General features: G+C 34.5%; 1 protein-coding gene across 2 annotated transcripts in view; it reads left to right on the top strand.

Moving 5' to 3' along the window:
- LOC121312886 (DNA topoisomerase 2-beta-like) overlaps nucleotides 1-18,834 on the top strand; it is a 37,122-nt gene extending 18,288 nt beyond the window's left edge. For both annotated transcript variants that reach the window (XM_041244768.1, XM_041244767.1), the window contains exons 9-36: nucleotides 255-356; nucleotides 510-647; nucleotides 736-874; nucleotides 1,140-1,297; nucleotides 1,505-1,630; nucleotides 1,709-1,819; nucleotides 2,785-2,890; nucleotides 3,019-3,128; nucleotides 3,390-3,482; nucleotides 3,814-3,928; nucleotides 4,197-4,318; nucleotides 4,425-4,573; nucleotides 6,395-6,626; nucleotides 6,887-7,021; nucleotides 7,276-7,476; nucleotides 7,689-7,884; nucleotides 8,035-8,126; nucleotides 8,286-8,441; nucleotides 8,645-8,728; nucleotides 8,876-9,073; nucleotides 10,997-11,153; nucleotides 11,507-11,665; nucleotides 12,799-12,985; nucleotides 14,671-14,756; nucleotides 14,848-14,946; nucleotides 15,621-15,749; nucleotides 17,741-17,838; nucleotides 18,521-18,834. In XM_041244768.1, coding sequence (XP_041100702.1) covers nucleotides 255-356; nucleotides 510-647; nucleotides 736-874; nucleotides 1,140-1,297; nucleotides 1,505-1,630; nucleotides 1,709-1,819; nucleotides 2,785-2,890; nucleotides 3,019-3,128; nucleotides 3,390-3,482; nucleotides 3,814-3,928; nucleotides 4,197-4,318; nucleotides 4,425-4,573; nucleotides 6,395-6,626; nucleotides 6,887-7,021; nucleotides 7,276-7,476; nucleotides 7,689-7,884; nucleotides 8,035-8,126; nucleotides 8,286-8,441; nucleotides 8,645-8,728; nucleotides 8,876-9,073; nucleotides 10,997-11,153; nucleotides 11,507-11,665; nucleotides 12,799-12,985; nucleotides 14,671-14,756; nucleotides 14,848-14,946; nucleotides 15,621-15,749; nucleotides 17,741-17,838; nucleotides 18,521-18,676 — 3,834 coding nt within the window. In that variant the 3' untranslated portion in view covers nucleotides 18,677-18,834. The remainder of the gene's footprint in view (nucleotides 1-254; nucleotides 357-509; nucleotides 648-735; nucleotides 875-1,139; nucleotides 1,298-1,504; nucleotides 1,631-1,708; nucleotides 1,820-2,784; nucleotides 2,891-3,018; nucleotides 3,129-3,389; nucleotides 3,483-3,813; nucleotides 3,929-4,196; nucleotides 4,319-4,424; nucleotides 4,574-6,394; nucleotides 6,627-6,886; nucleotides 7,022-7,275; nucleotides 7,477-7,688; nucleotides 7,885-8,034; nucleotides 8,127-8,285; nucleotides 8,442-8,644; nucleotides 8,729-8,875; nucleotides 9,074-10,996; nucleotides 11,154-11,506; nucleotides 11,666-12,798; nucleotides 12,986-14,670; nucleotides 14,757-14,847; nucleotides 14,947-15,620; nucleotides 15,750-17,740; nucleotides 17,839-18,520) is intronic.
- The last annotated feature ends 258 nt before the right edge of the window (nucleotides 18,835-19,092 follow it).

Genomic DNA, 19,092 nt, shown 5'->3' with positions numbered 1-19,092 from the left:
CGTTAAAAAAGCTGTCTGGCGCACTCTTCTGGGGGAAAAAAAAAAGTATTGGTTTTTACAATTCAAGATTGAAGTTTACGGCAGTACCAGATAAGTTTTCCATTGAACTTGCTATATGTAAGTGGATTCATTTATTGCGCAACTGTAGAAAACTAAGATTGTTTCAAAGGGGTTTTTTTGTGTGTGATATTGCTGTTGTCAATGAATAACTTCAACAATATAGTTTTTTTTATTTTTTTTTTATTTTATTTTAGGGTGGCAGACACATTGATTATGTGGTTGATCAGATTGTTAGTAAACTCATTGAAGTCGTGAAAAAGAAGAACAAAGCAGGAGTTTCAGTCAAACCGTTTCAGGTTTGTAATTTGTATGTTCGCTTTTTATGTATTTAGACCTCCTGTAAATTGTCTGAATGACCTTTTGAACCAGTTTATCGAACCAGACATTTATTTTGTATTATTACAAATATAAGTATTGAGAGATTTCCATTTGCATTCGCAATTCAACAGGTAAAGAACCATATCTGGGTTTTTGTCAACGCACTGATTGAAAACCCAACCTTTGATTCCCAAACAAAGGAGAACATGACTCTCCAAACTAAAAGCTTTGGATCCAAGTGTCCGCTTTCAGAGAAATTCATTAGATCAGTAGGTACTCTTTTAAAAATATTTTAAAATTTGACATTTAAAATGAGAGGAGTGTTCTGTAACATGCCCTAATATTTTTATATTGCAGGCAACTAATTGTGGCATTGTTGAAAGTATCCTCAACTGGGTAAAATTCAAGGCCCAAACACAACTGAACAAAAAGTGTTCTTCGGTGAAATACAGTAAAATTAAAGGTATCCCAAAACTTGATGATGCCAATGATGCTGGTAAGTTTTCAGTCTCCATAATGATCGGGCACATTTACCATTCACATATAATGATGCATAATGTCGCTTTGTTACTTGAATGAAAAAGTTAAAAGTGTAGGCCTGCTGAGGTGTAAACCTTATTTTACACATTTAGAATTGTTGCTATATAAGGTCGTCTTAACATGGAACTCCTAAATGTTTCATTTGGACCAAACACAATTTTGTTTGTGTTATAAAATGCTTTTTTTGTAATATCTCATTTTTTATTTTTAAATATAAATAGGGGGCAAGCATTCCGCTGACTGCACTCTTATTCTGACTGAAGGAGATTCAGCCAAATCCTTAGCGGTGTCAGGTCTGGCTGTTATTGGTCGGGATCGGTACGGAGTCTTTCCACTTCGGGGTAAAATCCTCAATGTTCGAGAAGCATCTCACAAGCAGGTATGCTAAAGCATTGGCAGTAGTTAGCATTACATATTTCTGTATTCCACACGTTTCTTTGGATTAGAGATATGTTTTACTTTGGGATAACCTAGTGCCCATACAGTACTGCAGTACTTTATATTTACCAATGCTATTTATCCGTGTCATGCATGTCATCTGTATTTTTATTTTATTACATAATTTGTATATTTTATATATTTTTAGATTATGGAAAATGCAGAAATCAACAACATTATCAAAATAGTTGGTCTGCAATACAAGAAAAGCTATGAAGATCCAGAGTCTCTAAGAACACTCCGCTATGGAAAGATTATGATCATGACTGATCAGGTTAGTTTTTTTTTTTTTTTTTGAGGGGCGTGTGGGTCGTCCTGATTTTTTACATTGCTTTTTGTTTATGTATACTAGGATCAAGATGGCTCTCACATCAAAGGTTTACTCATCAACTTCTTCCATCACAACTGGCCGTCTCTGCTTAGGCACAGCTTCTTGGAAGAGTTTATCACTCCAATTGTGAAGGTAGGAAGCACAGTTATGTTCTCCCAATAGCAGTAGTTAGAAAGCTGTTTTACATTTAGCAACAATTCTGCAGGTGCTATGTAGTGTTATTCTGTTCGTGTAAGCTGCTACCTGTTATGAGATGTGCCATATCTTTTAAGGGAGGGGTTCCCAAACTTTACCCGAGTCCCACTATTGGCACTTAGAAAATTGACAAATTTAAAAACATATTTAAACCTGTAACACAGTAAATAAACAATCTAAATTGGTCTTTTTTCTTTGTTAGTATTTTATTGCTTTTCATGTGTGTGTGTCTCTCTCTCTCTACATACATACACACACACAGTGGTTTGCAGATATATATAGCGAGAGAGGTGACCAAACATGATTATTTTGGAAAAATGTTTTTTTTTTTAACCATTTATTCTCATCTCTACCACATATGGTATGCCTGATCCTGTTGCAACTTACATAATATGAAAGGAAATTGTGTGGCCTTCCAATTGATATGTTACATGCATGCATCACAAACTGTCCAATAGTTTAAACGTACATAAATGAAAACAGTGAAAAACATGCGGAAATAGGACTGAGTGTAAAGAGTTTGAAAAAAGAAATCGAGCGCTGGTTAAAAAGAAGAGCACCTTTTTCTTCTGCTGCATGCAAAAACTTCAGGCAATGGAGAGTGTGCTGTCTCAGTGATGAACAGCTGTTAGGTCTCCTGAAAGCAGCTTATTTTAAAGCAACACCAGCGTGAATGATGATACAGTAAAATGTATTTATAGTGTTTTTATATGCAAAAGTGCCCTTTTTTTTTTTTTGTCATTCCTACCTAATTTTGGAATTCCCCACCCCCCCCCCCCCCCCCAAAATTGGCTGCAGCACAGGGGGATATCCCCCCCCCCCCCCAATATATATATATATATATAATGTCGACCAGTCCAAAAGGTTTGAATTTTTTGTAGTTAACATCTTTTCACTTTTAGGCCACCAAAAATAAACAAGAATTGGCATTCTACAGCATACCTGAGTTTGATGAATGGAAGAAGGAGACAGAAAACTACAAAACTTGGCACATAAAGTACTACAAAGGTTACAATGATTTTGTTTACCTTCTGTTGTATAGGTGTTTCAGTTCTGAAGTAATAGGTAGTTTTTATGGTAGATGAATATGTTACAACTACCAAATGTGAATAATTGTGTGTCTTATCCATTTACAGGTCTGGGTACCAGCACTGGAAAAGAAGCAAAAGAGTATTTTGCAGATATGGCCAGGCACAGGATCATGTTTAAATATGCTGGTCCTGAAGATGATGCTGCCATTACTCTGGTATGTTTTACATGTTGTAAATTTTACATTTTATATTCATAATTATCCCATATCCTTAGCAATATGATGGGAGTGGGGGTGTCTAGAGAACTTTTTATCCAGCAGATATGTGATACATACATATCCTACTTTAGATCTCCTCTTGTAGTTACACTGTAGTTATGTCGTGTACATTTATATTTCCAAGAAGCAAACTAGTTTTCTTATGGGAGAAAAAAGGTACAGCTCGGTTGTGTTGAAACGCTTCTGTTTGTGTGACAGGCCTTCAGTAAAAAGAAAACGGATGACAGAAAAGAGTGGCTGACAAACTTCATGGAAGATAGGCGGCAACGTAGGATGCATGGCCTGCCAGAGGTAAGTGGGCTTGGAATATCAGTTATATTAAGCATAATGTTTAGGACTGTGCAATAACTAATTTTTTGTGCGCAGATAAGAGGGTTTTATTTTTAGACATAAAGGGTTCTTTAAAAATGTGTGACTGCTGTAACATTAATAAGCCTTACTACCTCTAGGGGTCAAAGGTCTGTAGTAAAGGCAGGCAGTAAATATGCTTTGTAATAAATTCATTAAAGGAAGAGAGGCTACAGCATTTTATGAGATCTTGAACGAGTAGTGCATACCCAGTTGTTATGCTTTGGGGTTATGCTAAATGAAATATGTTGCATTAAAATGATTTTCTCTACAGCAATATCTTTATGGTACACAAACAAAACACCTAACTTACAATGACTTCATCAACAAGGAACTGATTCTGTTCTCAAACTCTGATAATGAAAGATCGATTCCATCTCTTGTCGATGGTAAGTTTTTTCCAATATATTGAATCCGGTACTATTTCAAATTCCATCACTTTACTGTTATGTTTATTTAAAATACACGAGATTATACAATTCAAGCATGATTATGGTTTAATAAAACTGGCAATATAGTAGTTATCCTGCTGTGTTTGTGTTTGCTGGGTTCAAATCCACAAAGAATGATGAACAGTACATTTGATTATACTCCTGACATGCCGCTGGTTAAAGTGTACTTTGCCTTTCTGGCTTTGAATACATTTTTCTCTTAAAGGTTTGAAACCTGGTCAAAGGAAAGTGTTATTCACTTGCCTCAAAAGAAATGACAAACGAGAAGTCAAAGTTGCTCAGCTTGCTGGGTCTGTGGCTGAAATGTCAGCATATCATCATGGTGAGGTAGGTACAGTGCAAAAAAACCCAACAAAATAATTTCTAAACAAATAACAATTTGCACAGAATATGGGTAAACTTAATTTCCTCCTTTTTATTTTATTTAATACAGCAAGCTTTGATGATGACTATTGTGAACTTGGCTCAGAACTTTGTTGGAAGCAACAATGTGAACATTCTGCAGCCCCTTGGCCAGTTTGGTACTAGGATTAATGGTGGCAAGGATGCTGCCAGTCCTCGTTACATCTTCACATTGCTAAGGTAAGAACTTTGTTTTATCCAGGGCTGTTTTGCTGTGTAAAAATCATTCAGACATTTAATTGTCAATCAACAAATTAATTCTAAAAATACAGTACGTTTGTTAGTACTTTGCTCTAAGGATGAGTCGGTATACTGGTTTTGGTATATTTCTGTATTGACAGTTTGTGTTATGCTACACAGCAAATATTGTAATTTCATTATGCATTGATTAACGGTAGGTAGTGTTGTTAGCTAAGACTCCAGATAGCAATCGATTAATTGTGCACACAGAAATTTTCGCACCTCCCATCGACGTGATTATTTTAATACCATTGCTGTTCAGTAAAAGCTTATGCACGACAATGGAGTGCGAGAGGTAATTAACTGTAATATAGCTTTGTGCATGGTACTGTAGGAGTACCGGCATAAAAATGTTTTATCAGCTGTGGGCAGCACTGATTGTACTTAAATCGACTAGATGTGGTCATCAATTTGGAACCCAGAGGGAGCATGCTGCCTGTTTTGAAAAACATATTGTAGAAACAGTCAAAAAAACATAAACAGTATTATTCTCAGGTTTAACAGTTCATTTTGAAACTTCAAAGAAGTGCAAACTAATATACAGTTAGTTTTCTTCAGGAGTACAAGCTTGCCGACCTGTTTTGGGTCCAAGGCAGCACGATTTTTATTTCCATCAAATACACAGAGGGTGCGTGCTTACAAAGCATTTTAAAAACTTTTGCTGGTAGTTGGGATATGGCTAGCAAGTGAGATGCTAGTTAACACTTAAGCAAGAAAAGAAGAAAACGCCCATTGCTTGTCTTTGGCAGAAATACTGTAAATAGCAAGGTGGGCGATCGGTGCAGGTGTTGTCAAACTTAAGTAATTATAAAATGTAATATTTAATCCATTTTATCCAGTATTTATCTCAATGTATATAATGAGGAATGAAATCGATTGAAAAATATTTTTATTTAATCGCTGCAGCCATAATGGTAGGTTTGTTGTGTTCTTGTGAACAAAGTGAAAGAAAATATCTTTTTCATATGACCAACGTTTTACTCAATGTCCTGTACAAAACAAGTCTCTGTACTACTGCGCCTTCTCACCTACTGCAGCCTCTCACTTGAACATTCCATCCACTTCTACTTTGCTGTCAGTCACCATCATCATGGCTGTTTTTCCTTTACCTTATTTCACTGTAAACATTCTTCTAAACCAAGCGATGATACTTCCAGTCTTCGCAAACTGTTCAAGGAAGATCTTTTAGTGAACTGATTATCCTGTATTTTGATAATGGTTTTGAAGGAAATCGTCAGCAACACAATACAAGTTTCAAGGTCTCAATCTGCAGAGACATGCAAATGCAGCAGGATAGCCTACTTATTCTCAACAGTTTTGTTTACGTAAGTTTTTTACAATATTCAATTATTTTAAGTTGCTGTAGAAAACAACAAGGAAGGATGGTATTTTTTGGAGCTTGTGTTATGTTTGTGAATTACAGCAATTTTAATTAATTGTATAATAGTTTCTCAATTTTTAGTAAGCTTTCACTTTTTAACTTGCATTATATAAACTGTGATATTAAGGTTACCATGTTATTTGTTTTGATGGTTATCATAACGTTGACATTTTATACCAGCAAATCAAACAGGTTCTTATGAAAAATAAGCAAATAAGACAAATGTCAGAATAAGGAGTCAATCTATATAATTGATTTAAGTAAGCAATATTTCAAATGATTATAAACACACCTGAGGTATGGTATACTATTTTTTTTTTTTTAATAACCTGGGTTGCTTTTAATTTGGAAATAAATTAAAACCATGTTTTCCTCTTTAGTTCTTTGTCAAGGTTGCTGTTTCCACCGGTGGATTCTAATTTGCTCAAGTTCCTTTATGATGATAACCAAAAAGTTGAGCCAGAGTGGTACATTCCTATCATTCCTATGGTGCTAGTAAATGGAGCAGAAGGTATCGGCACAGGATGGGCTTGTAAAATTCCTAACTACGACCCCAGAGAGATTGTGAACAACATCAGCCGATTGCTCGATAACCAGGAACCGCTACCAATGGTAACATAACATTTTCCTGACTTTATAACAATTTGTGCTTCTTGCAGCTGTCGGTAGATAAAGAAAACCTGAGAGCTGTATAGTTGTGTTGTCAAAGTACTGTGTTTATTAGCTACAACCAAGCATATTACAGTAGTTTGGTTTATGACAATCCATATAATTACATAAATGGAAAGCTGTCACTTTGAGTCTGTCAAACAGCAGGTCCATTAGGATTCAAGTTTAAAAACCTTTGTGACTTATTTTCTTTCACCTAACAGCTTCCTAGTTACAAGAACTTTAAAGGGACTGTCCATGAATTGGGTCAAAACCAATACATGGTCAGTGGGGAAATCTGTGTGGTGGACAAGAATACAATAGAGATCACAGAACTTCCAGTTAGAACATGGACACAGGTAAGAACTGGAAAATGAGCGTATTTTTTTAGGGTTTGTTTTATATTTTTGTGAGTGTGTAATGGTTTATACATTTATAATAGATAAGTAAAATTGAGCCAAAAAAGGTGTTGTATAAAGTTGGAAACTGAGTGGTGGTTCTCATTTTTAAAAATTTAAAGGTGTGTTTTCTAAGCTGCTTCTGAAACTGTCTTTTTTAATCATTTAGTTTTATAAACATTTGTTTTAATAGTACAATAACATTTTATCTTTAGACATACAAAGAAACAGTTCTTGAGCCAATGTTTACTGGAACAGAGAAGACTCCAGCTTTAATAAGTGACTACAAGGAGTATCACACAGACACAACAGTCAAATTTGTGGTACGAATGACAGAGGAGAAACTAGCTCAAGCAGAAGCTGCAGGACTGCATAAAGTCTTCAAACTCCAGTCAAGTCTAACATGCAACTCCATGGCAAGTGTCATCATTTTTGTTTTAGATTTGTTGACCAATAGGAAAAACCTAGATTTTGACTTTTTGCATTTGTTTGCTACCATAAATTGTTTAATCGATTTCAAATATATTGCTTGTATTTTTTCTCGTGTGGTACACTTTATAGAAACATGAATATATAATAACGAATATGCCATCAAACATCTTACCAGTTGCATTAACTTTTCTTAAAGGTTCTCTTTGACCATATGGGCTGTATGAAGAAATATGAAACGGTGCAAGACATTTTGAAGGAGTTCTTTGAATTGAGGTTGCATTACTATAAGTTACGAAAAGACTGGCTTGTGGGAATGCTGGGAGCAGAGTCTGCCAAACTTTCCAACCAGGCACGATTTGTTCTAGAGAAGATTGAGGGAAAAATCTCCATTGGTAAAAAAAAAAAAAAAATGTATTTAATGTTGTGTGTGGGGTGGGGGTAGGGTTTAACTGTGTCCTGTTTTTTGGGTCTGCTAAATATTTCTTAATGCTTCAGCTGTGTGATTTACAATATTTACCAATGCACTGTTCGCTTCCTTCTAGAAAATAAATCAAAGAGGGATCTAATTCGGATGCTTGTTCAGAAGGGCTATGAGTCAGATCCTGTGATGGCCTGGAATAAAGCACAAGAAAAGGCATTTTTTAAATCTATTTTTATAGATATTCCATATTTTGTTGGTATTCAGAAAACTTGTTTGCATTATATTATGGAAGAGTAAAAGCTTTTCTTAACAAGGTCCTATCTTTTGTGGCACAACCTAAACTTTTTATTTCATTTCTACAATTTCATTCAGTTGCTGGAAGATAATGCAGATCATGATGACGATGATACTAGCTCCATTGACTCGGGCTCAATCTCTGGGCCTAATTTTAATTACATCCTAAGTATGCCTTTGTGGTGCCTCTCTAAAGAGAAAGTACAGGAGCTGTTAAAACAGAGAGATTCTAAGGTAAATTGTTTGTACATTCTGACTGTTTAATGATGGGGCATCATAAAAACTGACTTAATATTTTTTAATATTATAATATAGAGAACAGCTTATCCAATTGTGGTGATACTTGGTAAGGAATTTTGTAATATTGTTATGCCAGGGTATATTGTTGACCATACTTGTATGTTTTATACTAATTTAACTTCTGTGTAATATTTCAGAAAATGGAGCTTGATGACCTTGAAAGAAAAACTCCATCTGATCTTTGGAAGGAAGACTTGGCAGCATTTGTTGAAGAACTTGATGTACGTGCTTTTCACAACTTTCAACTTTTTACTTGCTGTCATTTTGTCTGTATCTGCTGCCTAAGCAGGGAACATAATACTAAAATGATGCTTTCTGTCTATCCATATTGAATTGTTTAAAAGTGTGTTTTGATTTTTTTCTTGTAGCGAGTGGAAGCCCAAGAAAAGGAGGACATGATGGCTGGAAAAGCTGGCAAGCTGGTAAAGGGGAAAGTAGGCAAACCTAAAGTAAAGAAATTACAGCTGGAGGAGACCTTGCCTTCACCTTATGGACGCAGAATTGTGCCCCAGATTACTCAAGCCATGAAAGCAGATGCATCCAGAAAAATGACTAAAAAGAAAAAGGCAAGTAATCTTTTTGGATCTTTACGTTTAACACTTCCTCAGCGGCAATAGTAGGGTACACACAAAAGGCGAAAAGAGTTGCAAATGCATCCCACATGCAGAAATGCGCTTTAAAGCAAAATTTAATCTAGTCTTTTTAATATTATCAAATAAAATAGTATCCAGAGTTATTTTACTGTAAAGCAGTTGACCTGACTTTTTTTTTTTTTTTTTTGTCTCGTTTTGTTTGGATTAGAGAGAGACCTGAATCAGTTATTAATAAGTCAAATAAAACAGCAGCGTAAAAAATAGTTAATAACCAACACAACTGAGGACCAACCACCTTCCATACACAGACATTTTATATATTTAAAACAAAGTTAAAGTGGCACAAAGAGGCCTAACCCTTCATAAAGTAATAGATGCCCTGTTTTGTCGGATGCAGTACAGTTTGAATGCAGCAAACTGCCATTACATAAAAATTACATACAAAATACGGCTGGTTTGTTGTTTTGTAAGGGTGCATGAAAAACTAAATACATCGTAATGAAATACCTTATAGGATAGTACACAATACATTTGGATGAAAATTACTTCACGTTTAAAGGGTTTAATAATTACTACTATAGTATTATAAGAGAAGGCATCTGTAGCTATTTTAAAGGACTTTTTATATAAAAGTAGGTGCTCATGATACATATTTATTATTAGGGCTGTATTTCACAAACAGAATAATTTGTGGTTTAATAATTATTACTATAGTGTAAGAAAGCATCTAGCAATTTTTTAAATAACTTTTTACATAAAAGTAGGAGCTCATGATATTATTATTATTATTATTATTATTATTATTATTATTACTACTACTACGACTACAACTACTAGGGTTGTATTTCACAATAATTGTGGTTCATTAATGTTTCCCACGTTTTACATATTTAGGCATACATGTGAAATATTTGCCACACAAACCTAAAGTATAATATTACAAAATCTATGAATTGTTTTTATTGTAATGTACAGCCTATATTTAAACATCTCAAATGCACCATAAACCTAAAAGAAATCACATTTCCCTATTGCTATAGTGACATTTTTCCATTTTTGTGCCACTGGAGGTAGGTGCACACTTGCATCTAAGTGAGCTTCCACAATGAATACAAGCACCCACTATTTTAGCACACAAGTAAGCACTATACTTATTTAATGTTTCTGGATATGGGTGCTAAAATCCTGTAGGGGGCACATTTGCTCCAAATTTCCATGGCTGTCTTGGGCATCGAGTCTGCAAGTGTTGATTCAATAGGGGCTGCGCAACAGTGGTAGCCTAGAAAATGCAGAATACCATAATATTTGTTTTCAGTATTATATTGTAGCAGGTGATGAATAGGATACTTTAAGGAATGCAGGTATCCAATTCAGTGTGGGAAGCTAATGTATTATACACATATGAACACACAATTTCGTGAAAATGACTTGCCTGAAAAAATAAGACATAAAAACTAGGGCTAAATCAATAATTTTAGAAGCGATAAACGTTTTCTGTATCTTCCCCAGCTGTCCCTGCAACTCAACAATCTATTCTGCCAAACAGGAGCTGTGTTGTGGTATGCGAAAAAAGTATATTTTTTACAACCCTGCTTGGGCAGAAAGGGGTGCAAATGCACCTCACAAACATACCATATTTAAAAGAGTGATTACTCTGAGTGGGACAAGGACGTGCTTGGTATCAAAGTAAGGTAATTGTTTAATGTAAGTACATCTCAGGATCTTCAGTTATGAGAGGATAACCCTACACACTCTGAGATGCATTTGCACCCCTTGCCGCTGACAAAGGGTTAAAAATAAAAGGTAGTTATTTTAATATATACCACACACAACGTCTGTAAAGTATACTAAAAATAACAATAGTATTTTCAAAACACTATTTTTTCATATGTATAGGGAGAAGTAGATCCCATGGCAGTGAAAATTGAGTTTGATGAAGAACCGGATGGAATGACAGAAGGAGGAACTGGGCTGGACTCCATCAATACATCGGTAATAACACCAGCAGTCAAAGTCAAGACTCCACGTGTAAAGAAAGAAAAAAAAGAACCAGGTGATTTTTAAATATTTTTTTAAACTTTTTATTTTTTTTTATTTTTATTACTGCTCTTTTAAATATGAAATATGCACTTAAAAAAAAAAAAAAAATTCAGAATTAACATGTTTTAAGTAGAGATGTTCATCTTTTCAAAAGTTTGCTCAGTTAATAAGACTTTCTTTGCCCAGATTACCATTTGATCAGAGACACCCACAGGTTAAAATGGCATTCTGGAATTGAATTTGGCTTGGATACACTGAAACAAGGAACAGATTCCATGCAATTGCTGACTGCTAGGACAAGGCTGTGTTTTTTAAATGCAATGTTCAATAATAAAATTAATTGTATTGTCTGTATTTTTTGTATAGGCACTCCTAGGGCAAAGAAAACCCCAAGTGCCAAAGGAACCCCCAAGAAGACCAAGAAAAGAAACCCTTGGTCAGACGATGAATCCAGATCAGAAAGTGACTTGGAGGAGAGGGAAGCTGTTGTAATTCCACGGGACACTAAATCTCAAAGATCCTCTGGTTTGTATCACTGTGTTTTTTATTTAATGGTCACTAATACATACATATATATTTTTAAATGTCAACATTTATCAGTCATACTTTTTTTTTTTTTTTCTTAATTTTCCAAACATTTGGTATTTTAGTAATTGGCAAACTCAGAACTGGAAAAAAAAAAAAAAAAAAAAAAAGCTGTCCAACAAGGATGAGCAATACTTGAAAATAATATCCTTAAGAAATAGAAAGATGACAAGCGTTGAATTGACACGAGAACTGGCCAAAGACACAGGTGTCATTGTCCATTCATCAACAGTCCAAAGCACCGTTGACCATTGTTCCATAGGTTCTTGTGCTTATTCTAGCCTTTTAGTCATGCTCCCCTTTCAGAGATATTCTTACTGCAACACATCCTTTAAGTCCTGATTTCAAGAGTGACCTTCGTACTGTTGATTTGATAGACAACAACACCTGTACCTTCTGCCAGTTCTGTTGTCAATTCAACACTTGTTGTCTTTCTGTTCCTTAAGGATATTATTTTCAAGTATTGCTCATCCTTGTTAGACAGCTTTTTAGGTCTTTCAGTCCTGGGTTTGTCAATCACAGACAATGTTTCTTTGTACTTTGTTGATTATCCTTCAGATAACACACCTTGAAAATCGAGTGTTGCGAGCTATTTTACTCAGTGTTTTTCCTTCTTTATGTAAGTCAAGGTTGTTAGTACAAAACACTAGTGGAGGCTTTGAGTAGATTGTTGATGCTCGTAATGCAGAGTAGAAAAATGCAGTATGTCTAAGACCTTTGCACAGCAATGTACATTTAATAGTATTCAAATAGTGACCATAATTCAATGTGATACATAAACAACAATAGGGGGTCCATCCCTGCAGTAAAGCATATATCTTTGTCTTTTGTTAGTAACTTAAAGTACAGCTGTTGCTTTCTTTAAAATGATCTAAAAGGAAAGTATCTTTTTTTTTTTCCAGCTGACCATTTTTTATATTTTGTAATTCTGTTCAGATTGTATTTTGATGTAATCTTGCTACAACCCTATTAGTAGCATTTAAGGAGATGAAGGGAACTTCTAAATTCAGAGTACTTTTTTTTTTTTTTTTTTTTTTTTTTGTAATGGTAAGCTTTCTTGGTTTTGTTTCTAGCTGCAAAGCCAAAATATACCTTTGATTTCTCTGAAGAAGAGGACAATGACGATGATGACGTTGATGATGTAAGAACTGCATCTTCACCTGTTAGGAGTTACAAAGATGATGACTTTGTACCCTCAGAAAGTATGGACAGATATGAGGATGATGACTTCCCTTCAGCTAAGTCAACATCTCTAGTGGAGTGAGTACCTGGAATTTACACATTTTCAATGTACAGTTGTCCCTTGTTAATACAGACACCGTTGGCTCAGAAGGCTAGATGCAGACTATGATAATTAAAATTCAGAATTTTTTATCTTTAATTGCTTACAAACAGAAAACAAAAGTAGCAGATAGGCTATTTGTTTTACTTGCAACCACGCATATACTGTAAAGTTTTCTATGTACATTTTAGGACCTGTCCACACTATGACTTTAACCTTTTTCAGTCCTGTGTCGGACCAGGTCCGACATTTCAATTTTCCCTTTTCAATCCGATTTTGGACCCTGTCCGACATCATCAAAAAGACATAAAGCACAGGTAGTCGTTTTTTCTCCGGAAAAAGCAGAGAAAACCTTTCAATGGCAGAGTGAGACCGACAGGAGCCGAAATGAAGCCGGAAAATTAAAAAAGGGCGTATCTGATAGCCCCATGCACTACATAAATAACACTGACATAAACAAAGGAGGTAGCTGCTTCTGTATCCAGCGCTCAAAGAATATCACAGACATTTGCAGAGCTTTTTAAGATAGTAATAAAATAATGACTTGGATTATTAAGGAGTTTGGTGTTAAAATGAGTGATCGAGAGGATTTATCAGTATGCACTTCTATAAAGAGGTGTGTGAAATACAGCGAACAAGGGGTGGGGATTGGCTGGAGATGCAGTACTGAGTGTGCTTTTGCGGTTCAGTGCCTGTTTAAACTGGACCTGACGCTCCTGACAAACTGAATAAATGGACTGCAAAGGGTTAAATTTAAACCATACTAGTTGCCTTTTAAACCAGCTTGAAAGGGCTAAATACGGTTAGCATCCACACTACACAGTGTTTCGTACCGTACTCGAGAGCACCTTGGGTTAATCTCTAGTCCGGTTCTCGTAAGTTAAATCTCATCTGGTAGTGCGCTTTGTCAGAAGTGTGGATACTGGAATACCGAAATACGTTTTTCTGTATCATCCTCCAGTATCTCAAAATGCTTTCTTATATGTTTTGGTGCATGGGCATTACACATACAGTACTCGGAACAGGCGCATGAAAATATGTTTTTAAAATATGTAGAAAAAAAGCCAAATCCCTGAATGTTTGAATTTAAAACTAGTTAGTTAGTTTTTTGGCATGTTTGGTTGGAGCCTAAGTCCAGATTAAAGCAACCTGTGCAAGTATAGGTTTACTTTGAATGTGACAGGGGTGGAGATATCAAATCCAACTCTCGCCTAGTCTGATTTACACTGAATCAGAAAGCCCTTATTGGAAGATTGTGCCAACAAGGCGCGACAAAGGAAATGAAAACGGTACTATATCTAAGACTTTTTTTTAAAGATGTTTTTTTTTTTTTTACATGTTTCAGTGAATAACTCCATTGCTTCCAAAACAAATTCATTACACTTGAGTGAACGAGTATCTTGTGAGCTCCTCAAAACCAAACACTGAAATGAAGAAACCGAAAATGAAGTGGTAGACACAACAGAAGATTCACGTCAAGTTTTAAACCCCTCTGAGCAGTATTAATGGTAGTTAACAGTAACCGAAGTGTCAGACTTCCAACCTTTTTATTTTAACTTCAGCCCATTTGAAGGTTAAAATCACATTGAACTTGGTATAATTTATTATTTATGTACTTAAGCTAAAATGCAAGTTATTAAATGTTTTCTATTTTTATTAATAGCCCAGCTTCTCCAGCAGAGAAAAACCATGAACCAGCAAGTGTTTTCTCAACAAAACCTTTGTACTCTGAGAAAAACAATGACAGTGGTATGTAACTTTAATAATTATTTACAGAACTAAACCTAAAGGGTAGTTTGCTTGAAATAGTCAATAAACAAACATTTTTTTTCCTTTTTAGATTCATTGAAGTTTGACAGTGATGATGAAGACAGTGCACATGTATTTTCATCGCTTTCTAGCTCCACAACCTTTGATAAACTACCTGCTGCAAAGAAAGGTAAGATAATTATATATATTTTTATTGGTTTTATGTGCAGAACAAAAAATGTTATTAATAAACAGTGTTTTAGAAAAACAATTATTTTATTGGCAATTTATGAAGTAGAAATGTTAATATCTATCCAAACATTCCTTAGTATGATATCATGAAGCACAACATTTTAGAAAATGTACCTTAGCTCACTGGTTTGTAAATATGTATTTAAACCACACATTAAAAACAGTAATGATGTAATCTAATATAGGTGTTGTGTTCAGTGGGTAGTGAGTTTTTCCTCTGTGCAGAGCACAGGTTAAAACACATTTTTGTTCCCAGTACACCTTGTATATAAAGGTGCGTATGCTCACAAAGTTCCAGAAACATGTGACAAAGCAAAATGTGACGTGTCCCGAATGACACATGCCTTTCCTGTGATTTATTTTGCATGAAAATCCACACACCGTGGGTTAAACTTAAAAACAAAGCATTTTAATTTGGGAATGAATATTTAGTTTTATTTTTTCGTTGTGTGAGATGACCCCTAAATGTGTGGGGTGTGTAGTGTGTTTGTTTTTTGGGTTTTTTTATGTTTTTAAAAAATTTTTTATAATCCCCCTGCTAAGGGATGTACACGTCAACATTAATCTGCCCTGGAAGTGTAACCTAGCATTTGATTGTAATGTTTTAAACAGCAAAGAAACCTTCAGACCGAATGCCTAAACCTAAAAAAACTCCAAAGCCCAAGAAGTTTGAGACAACAGCCTGGGATTCAGATTTAGAGGTTGGAGCTCCAAAGAAATCTGCATCTGCAACCCCTAAAGGTATGCATTTTGGTTTCTGTGCAAAACTGCATGTTTAACTCTTCTGGGTTAACCCCTTAAATATTAACACTCGAGTGAAACAGTGTTTAGTTTATTGGAATTTTGTTTTACAGGTATTGTGCGAGAAACTTGTAGTTTGGGAAAAAGATGGTATATTACATTGAAATCAAATTGTGTTTATATGTAGCCATTTTCCACAGATAAATGGTAGAATATTAGTTAGAAATTGTTTTGATTCCAGGTTTTGTATTTTAGCAGTAACTGGTCTTCTACACAGTGTTCCAACCTGCGGACACTGAATTTTCTTACAAGACAGTCGCAGACAAGAGTATTGGCACAATATACTTAATATAGGGTCATTCAAGAAAACATGTGAAATACCAGCTTCCACATTAATTAAGCTGTGTTATAAAGTCAATAGCCAGAAAGAGGTAATTATTTAACATATGTTGAAGAACATTTTGGCAACACAGCAGATCAAGGCGAGTTGGATTTGAAAAAAGCAATTCTAGAAAACTACAACAAAGGAAATGGCTACGGAACAGTATCAAAGAAACATGGAATACCAAAACCCTCAATCAGAGCAATAATAAGGTACCACCACTGAACAAATTCAACTGAAACACTTAAAAGAAGTGAGTGTTCAAAGAAAACTACAGGTACAGCAGGTAGGAGAATCGTCTGAGAAGCTAAAGAAATTCAAGATTCAGTCAAGGACAATGAAAGATTTAGAAGCATCAGGCATAATAGTTTTTTGCGAAAGAACTGTACAAAGGCACCTGAACACACAAGTTGTATGCATGCAGACCTCGCAGCAAACCACTTTAAAAGAAAATCCTTAAAACAAACCTGTCTGAGATCTGCCAAGAAATAGCCTTAAATGAATAAAACAGCCTTATACCTTCAGTTAAACATGGAGGTGGTTCAACCATGGGGGTGTTTTATATATATTATATATATATATATATATATATATATATATATATATATATATATATATATATATATATATATATATATATATATATATATATATATATATATATATATATATATATATATATATCATATATATGGAGATATTCATATTCAAGTAAGTTCGAATCTATCATCAGGGGCTGGAGATATGCATGTGAAGATCAAATTAATGCAGCTGTGTATCAGAACAATCTACAAAACATTATACAATCTTCCAAAACGACAACAACCCAAAGCATAGGGCTAAGTCAACTCTGGAATTCTTGAAGAAAACTAAGATAAAAGTTCTTGAATGGTCATCACAATCACCAGATCTCAGTCCAATAGCAATGCTTTGGACTGGTCAAAAAAGCTGTAGCTAAGCATTGTGTTTCCAGTCTGAGCTAAAGGAAATGTGCAAGACAGAATGGGCCCAGATTTCCCCAACAAGATGCAACACAAATGTCTGAAAGCAAAAATAAAAGCAAGAGAACACAGGAAATACTATTTATGAACAAATACTTTAAATTAAATAAATGTTTGTGTTTTAGATATATTGTTAAATTACTAGAATGTGTGTAATTTGCTTTTTTTACATTAAAGTGTTTAAAATGTAATACATGCTTATACTTAATCTGTTATCTTGAATTATATGAACATCAGGGTGTCAGTAGTTTTGCCTACATCTGTATACCAATACATTTGTTTTCAGTTCCTTTACAAGAGCAATGTAAGTAGACATGGAAAATATGAAATAGTCTAGTACCCAGATGTAGTCTGTAATGATTTCATTTTTTCAATATCTTGGCTTTTTGGTGAAGGAACTTCATAAATTGGTTCGGCTCACAAAGATGATGTCTGTTCCCTGCTATACAAAAAGAAACTTTATTCACAGTAGCTGCTCACACAATGGTGCTGGTTTATACTTCTGTGCAAACTCTTTGGCTGATTTGAGCCTGTGATTTAATATGGTGATGTAATCTTCCAAATAGAACTCTGCTGTTCCTGAACTCATTGAATACCTGTTTCCACAGGTAAAGGTCGAGGAAGGAAGAGAAAACCTCAATCTGGCTCTGAAGAGGAAGATGAATACTCTCCTGCAAAAAAGATAGGGAAAGCTCCTACAAGCAGGGTGAGTAACTTGCAAATACATTATTTGAGAAGGTACCAAAAATGTTAAGTGATAATGATGAATGAAAACTGAGCTGCATGAGTGTCGTTCACTTCATCGATTCACACAAAATAATACTTGCTGCATCTAAGACTAACAGTGGTTAATTATTGTTCTCACACATTTTGGTAAAACCCAGTACTGGTATAATCATGCAATCCAAGTCGAGCTGGATACTTCAAAAAACAAAGAAAGAAAGATCTGTAAAACCATATTAAATAGCAATCTCATGGTTTTAAATGTGTGATTTAAACATTGTTTTGGTAATCTCAAGAGGGTATTACAAAAACAAAACCTTGGTCTGAAGATGTTTTTAACTGGCGTGTTCATACAGTATTCCTCTAAACATATATATATATATATATATATATATATATATATATATATATATATATATATAAAATTTTATTTATTTATTTATTTAAATAATCCTCTGGTCATAGTAGAATTGTGTTTGGATAGTCATGTACCAAAACGATATTTTGTAAGTTAATGTTCTTGTCCTCAGCCAGTCATTGGTGATTTTTAAAATAGCAGATGCTGAAATTTATTACCTTGGATAAACATCACATGTATGTAACAGTCAAATGTCACTTGAGAAATGTGCAAAAAAAGGCTTTAATAAAATATTTAACTTTTTCAGAAATCCAAGAAAGTTGTTTCAGAAGATGATGATTTTGACACAAACAATTTTGGCAGATCAGAAACCTCTTCAAGAGAAAGGCCAGGTCGAGCCAAAAAAGAAGTTAAATATTTTGCAGAATCAGATGACGAAGATGCATTTGAAATGTTTGATTAAGTGTTCTTGGCAACAACTTATTTTCCAGCAACACAAGTTATCTTGTTGAGCATCTTGTCTTGTCTTGCAGAATTTTGTACATTTTGCTCATTTTTTGTGATAAGGTTCTCAATGGTTTTTACTGTGTGTAGATGTTTTACACTTTTTATTATTATACAGTTTTAGGTATCTACAATGGTTTTTACTGTGTGTACATGTTTTATTCTTTTTATTATTATACAGTTTTATTCTCCAGTTTTTTTAATTTTTTTTAATTTTTTTTTTTTTTTTTTACTTACCACTGAAATCTCATGTATTTGTCCGATTGGCTTTTAGAAGTTGTTTAGACTGCTGTGCTAAAGCACATTTTAATTGTTAAGATAAATAAAATGTAAACCTGCTTTTTTGAAATGAACTTGGAAGTAAACATTAAGAAC

Source organism: Polyodon spathula, chromosome 3 (genome assembly GCF_017654505.1).
Source record: "Polyodon spathula isolate WHYD16114869_AA chromosome 3, ASM1765450v1, whole genome shotgun sequence".
Taxonomy (NCBI): domain Eukaryota; kingdom Metazoa; phylum Chordata; class Actinopteri; order Acipenseriformes; family Polyodontidae; genus Polyodon; species Polyodon spathula.
This window is presented reverse-complemented; position numbering and strand designations above follow the sequence as displayed.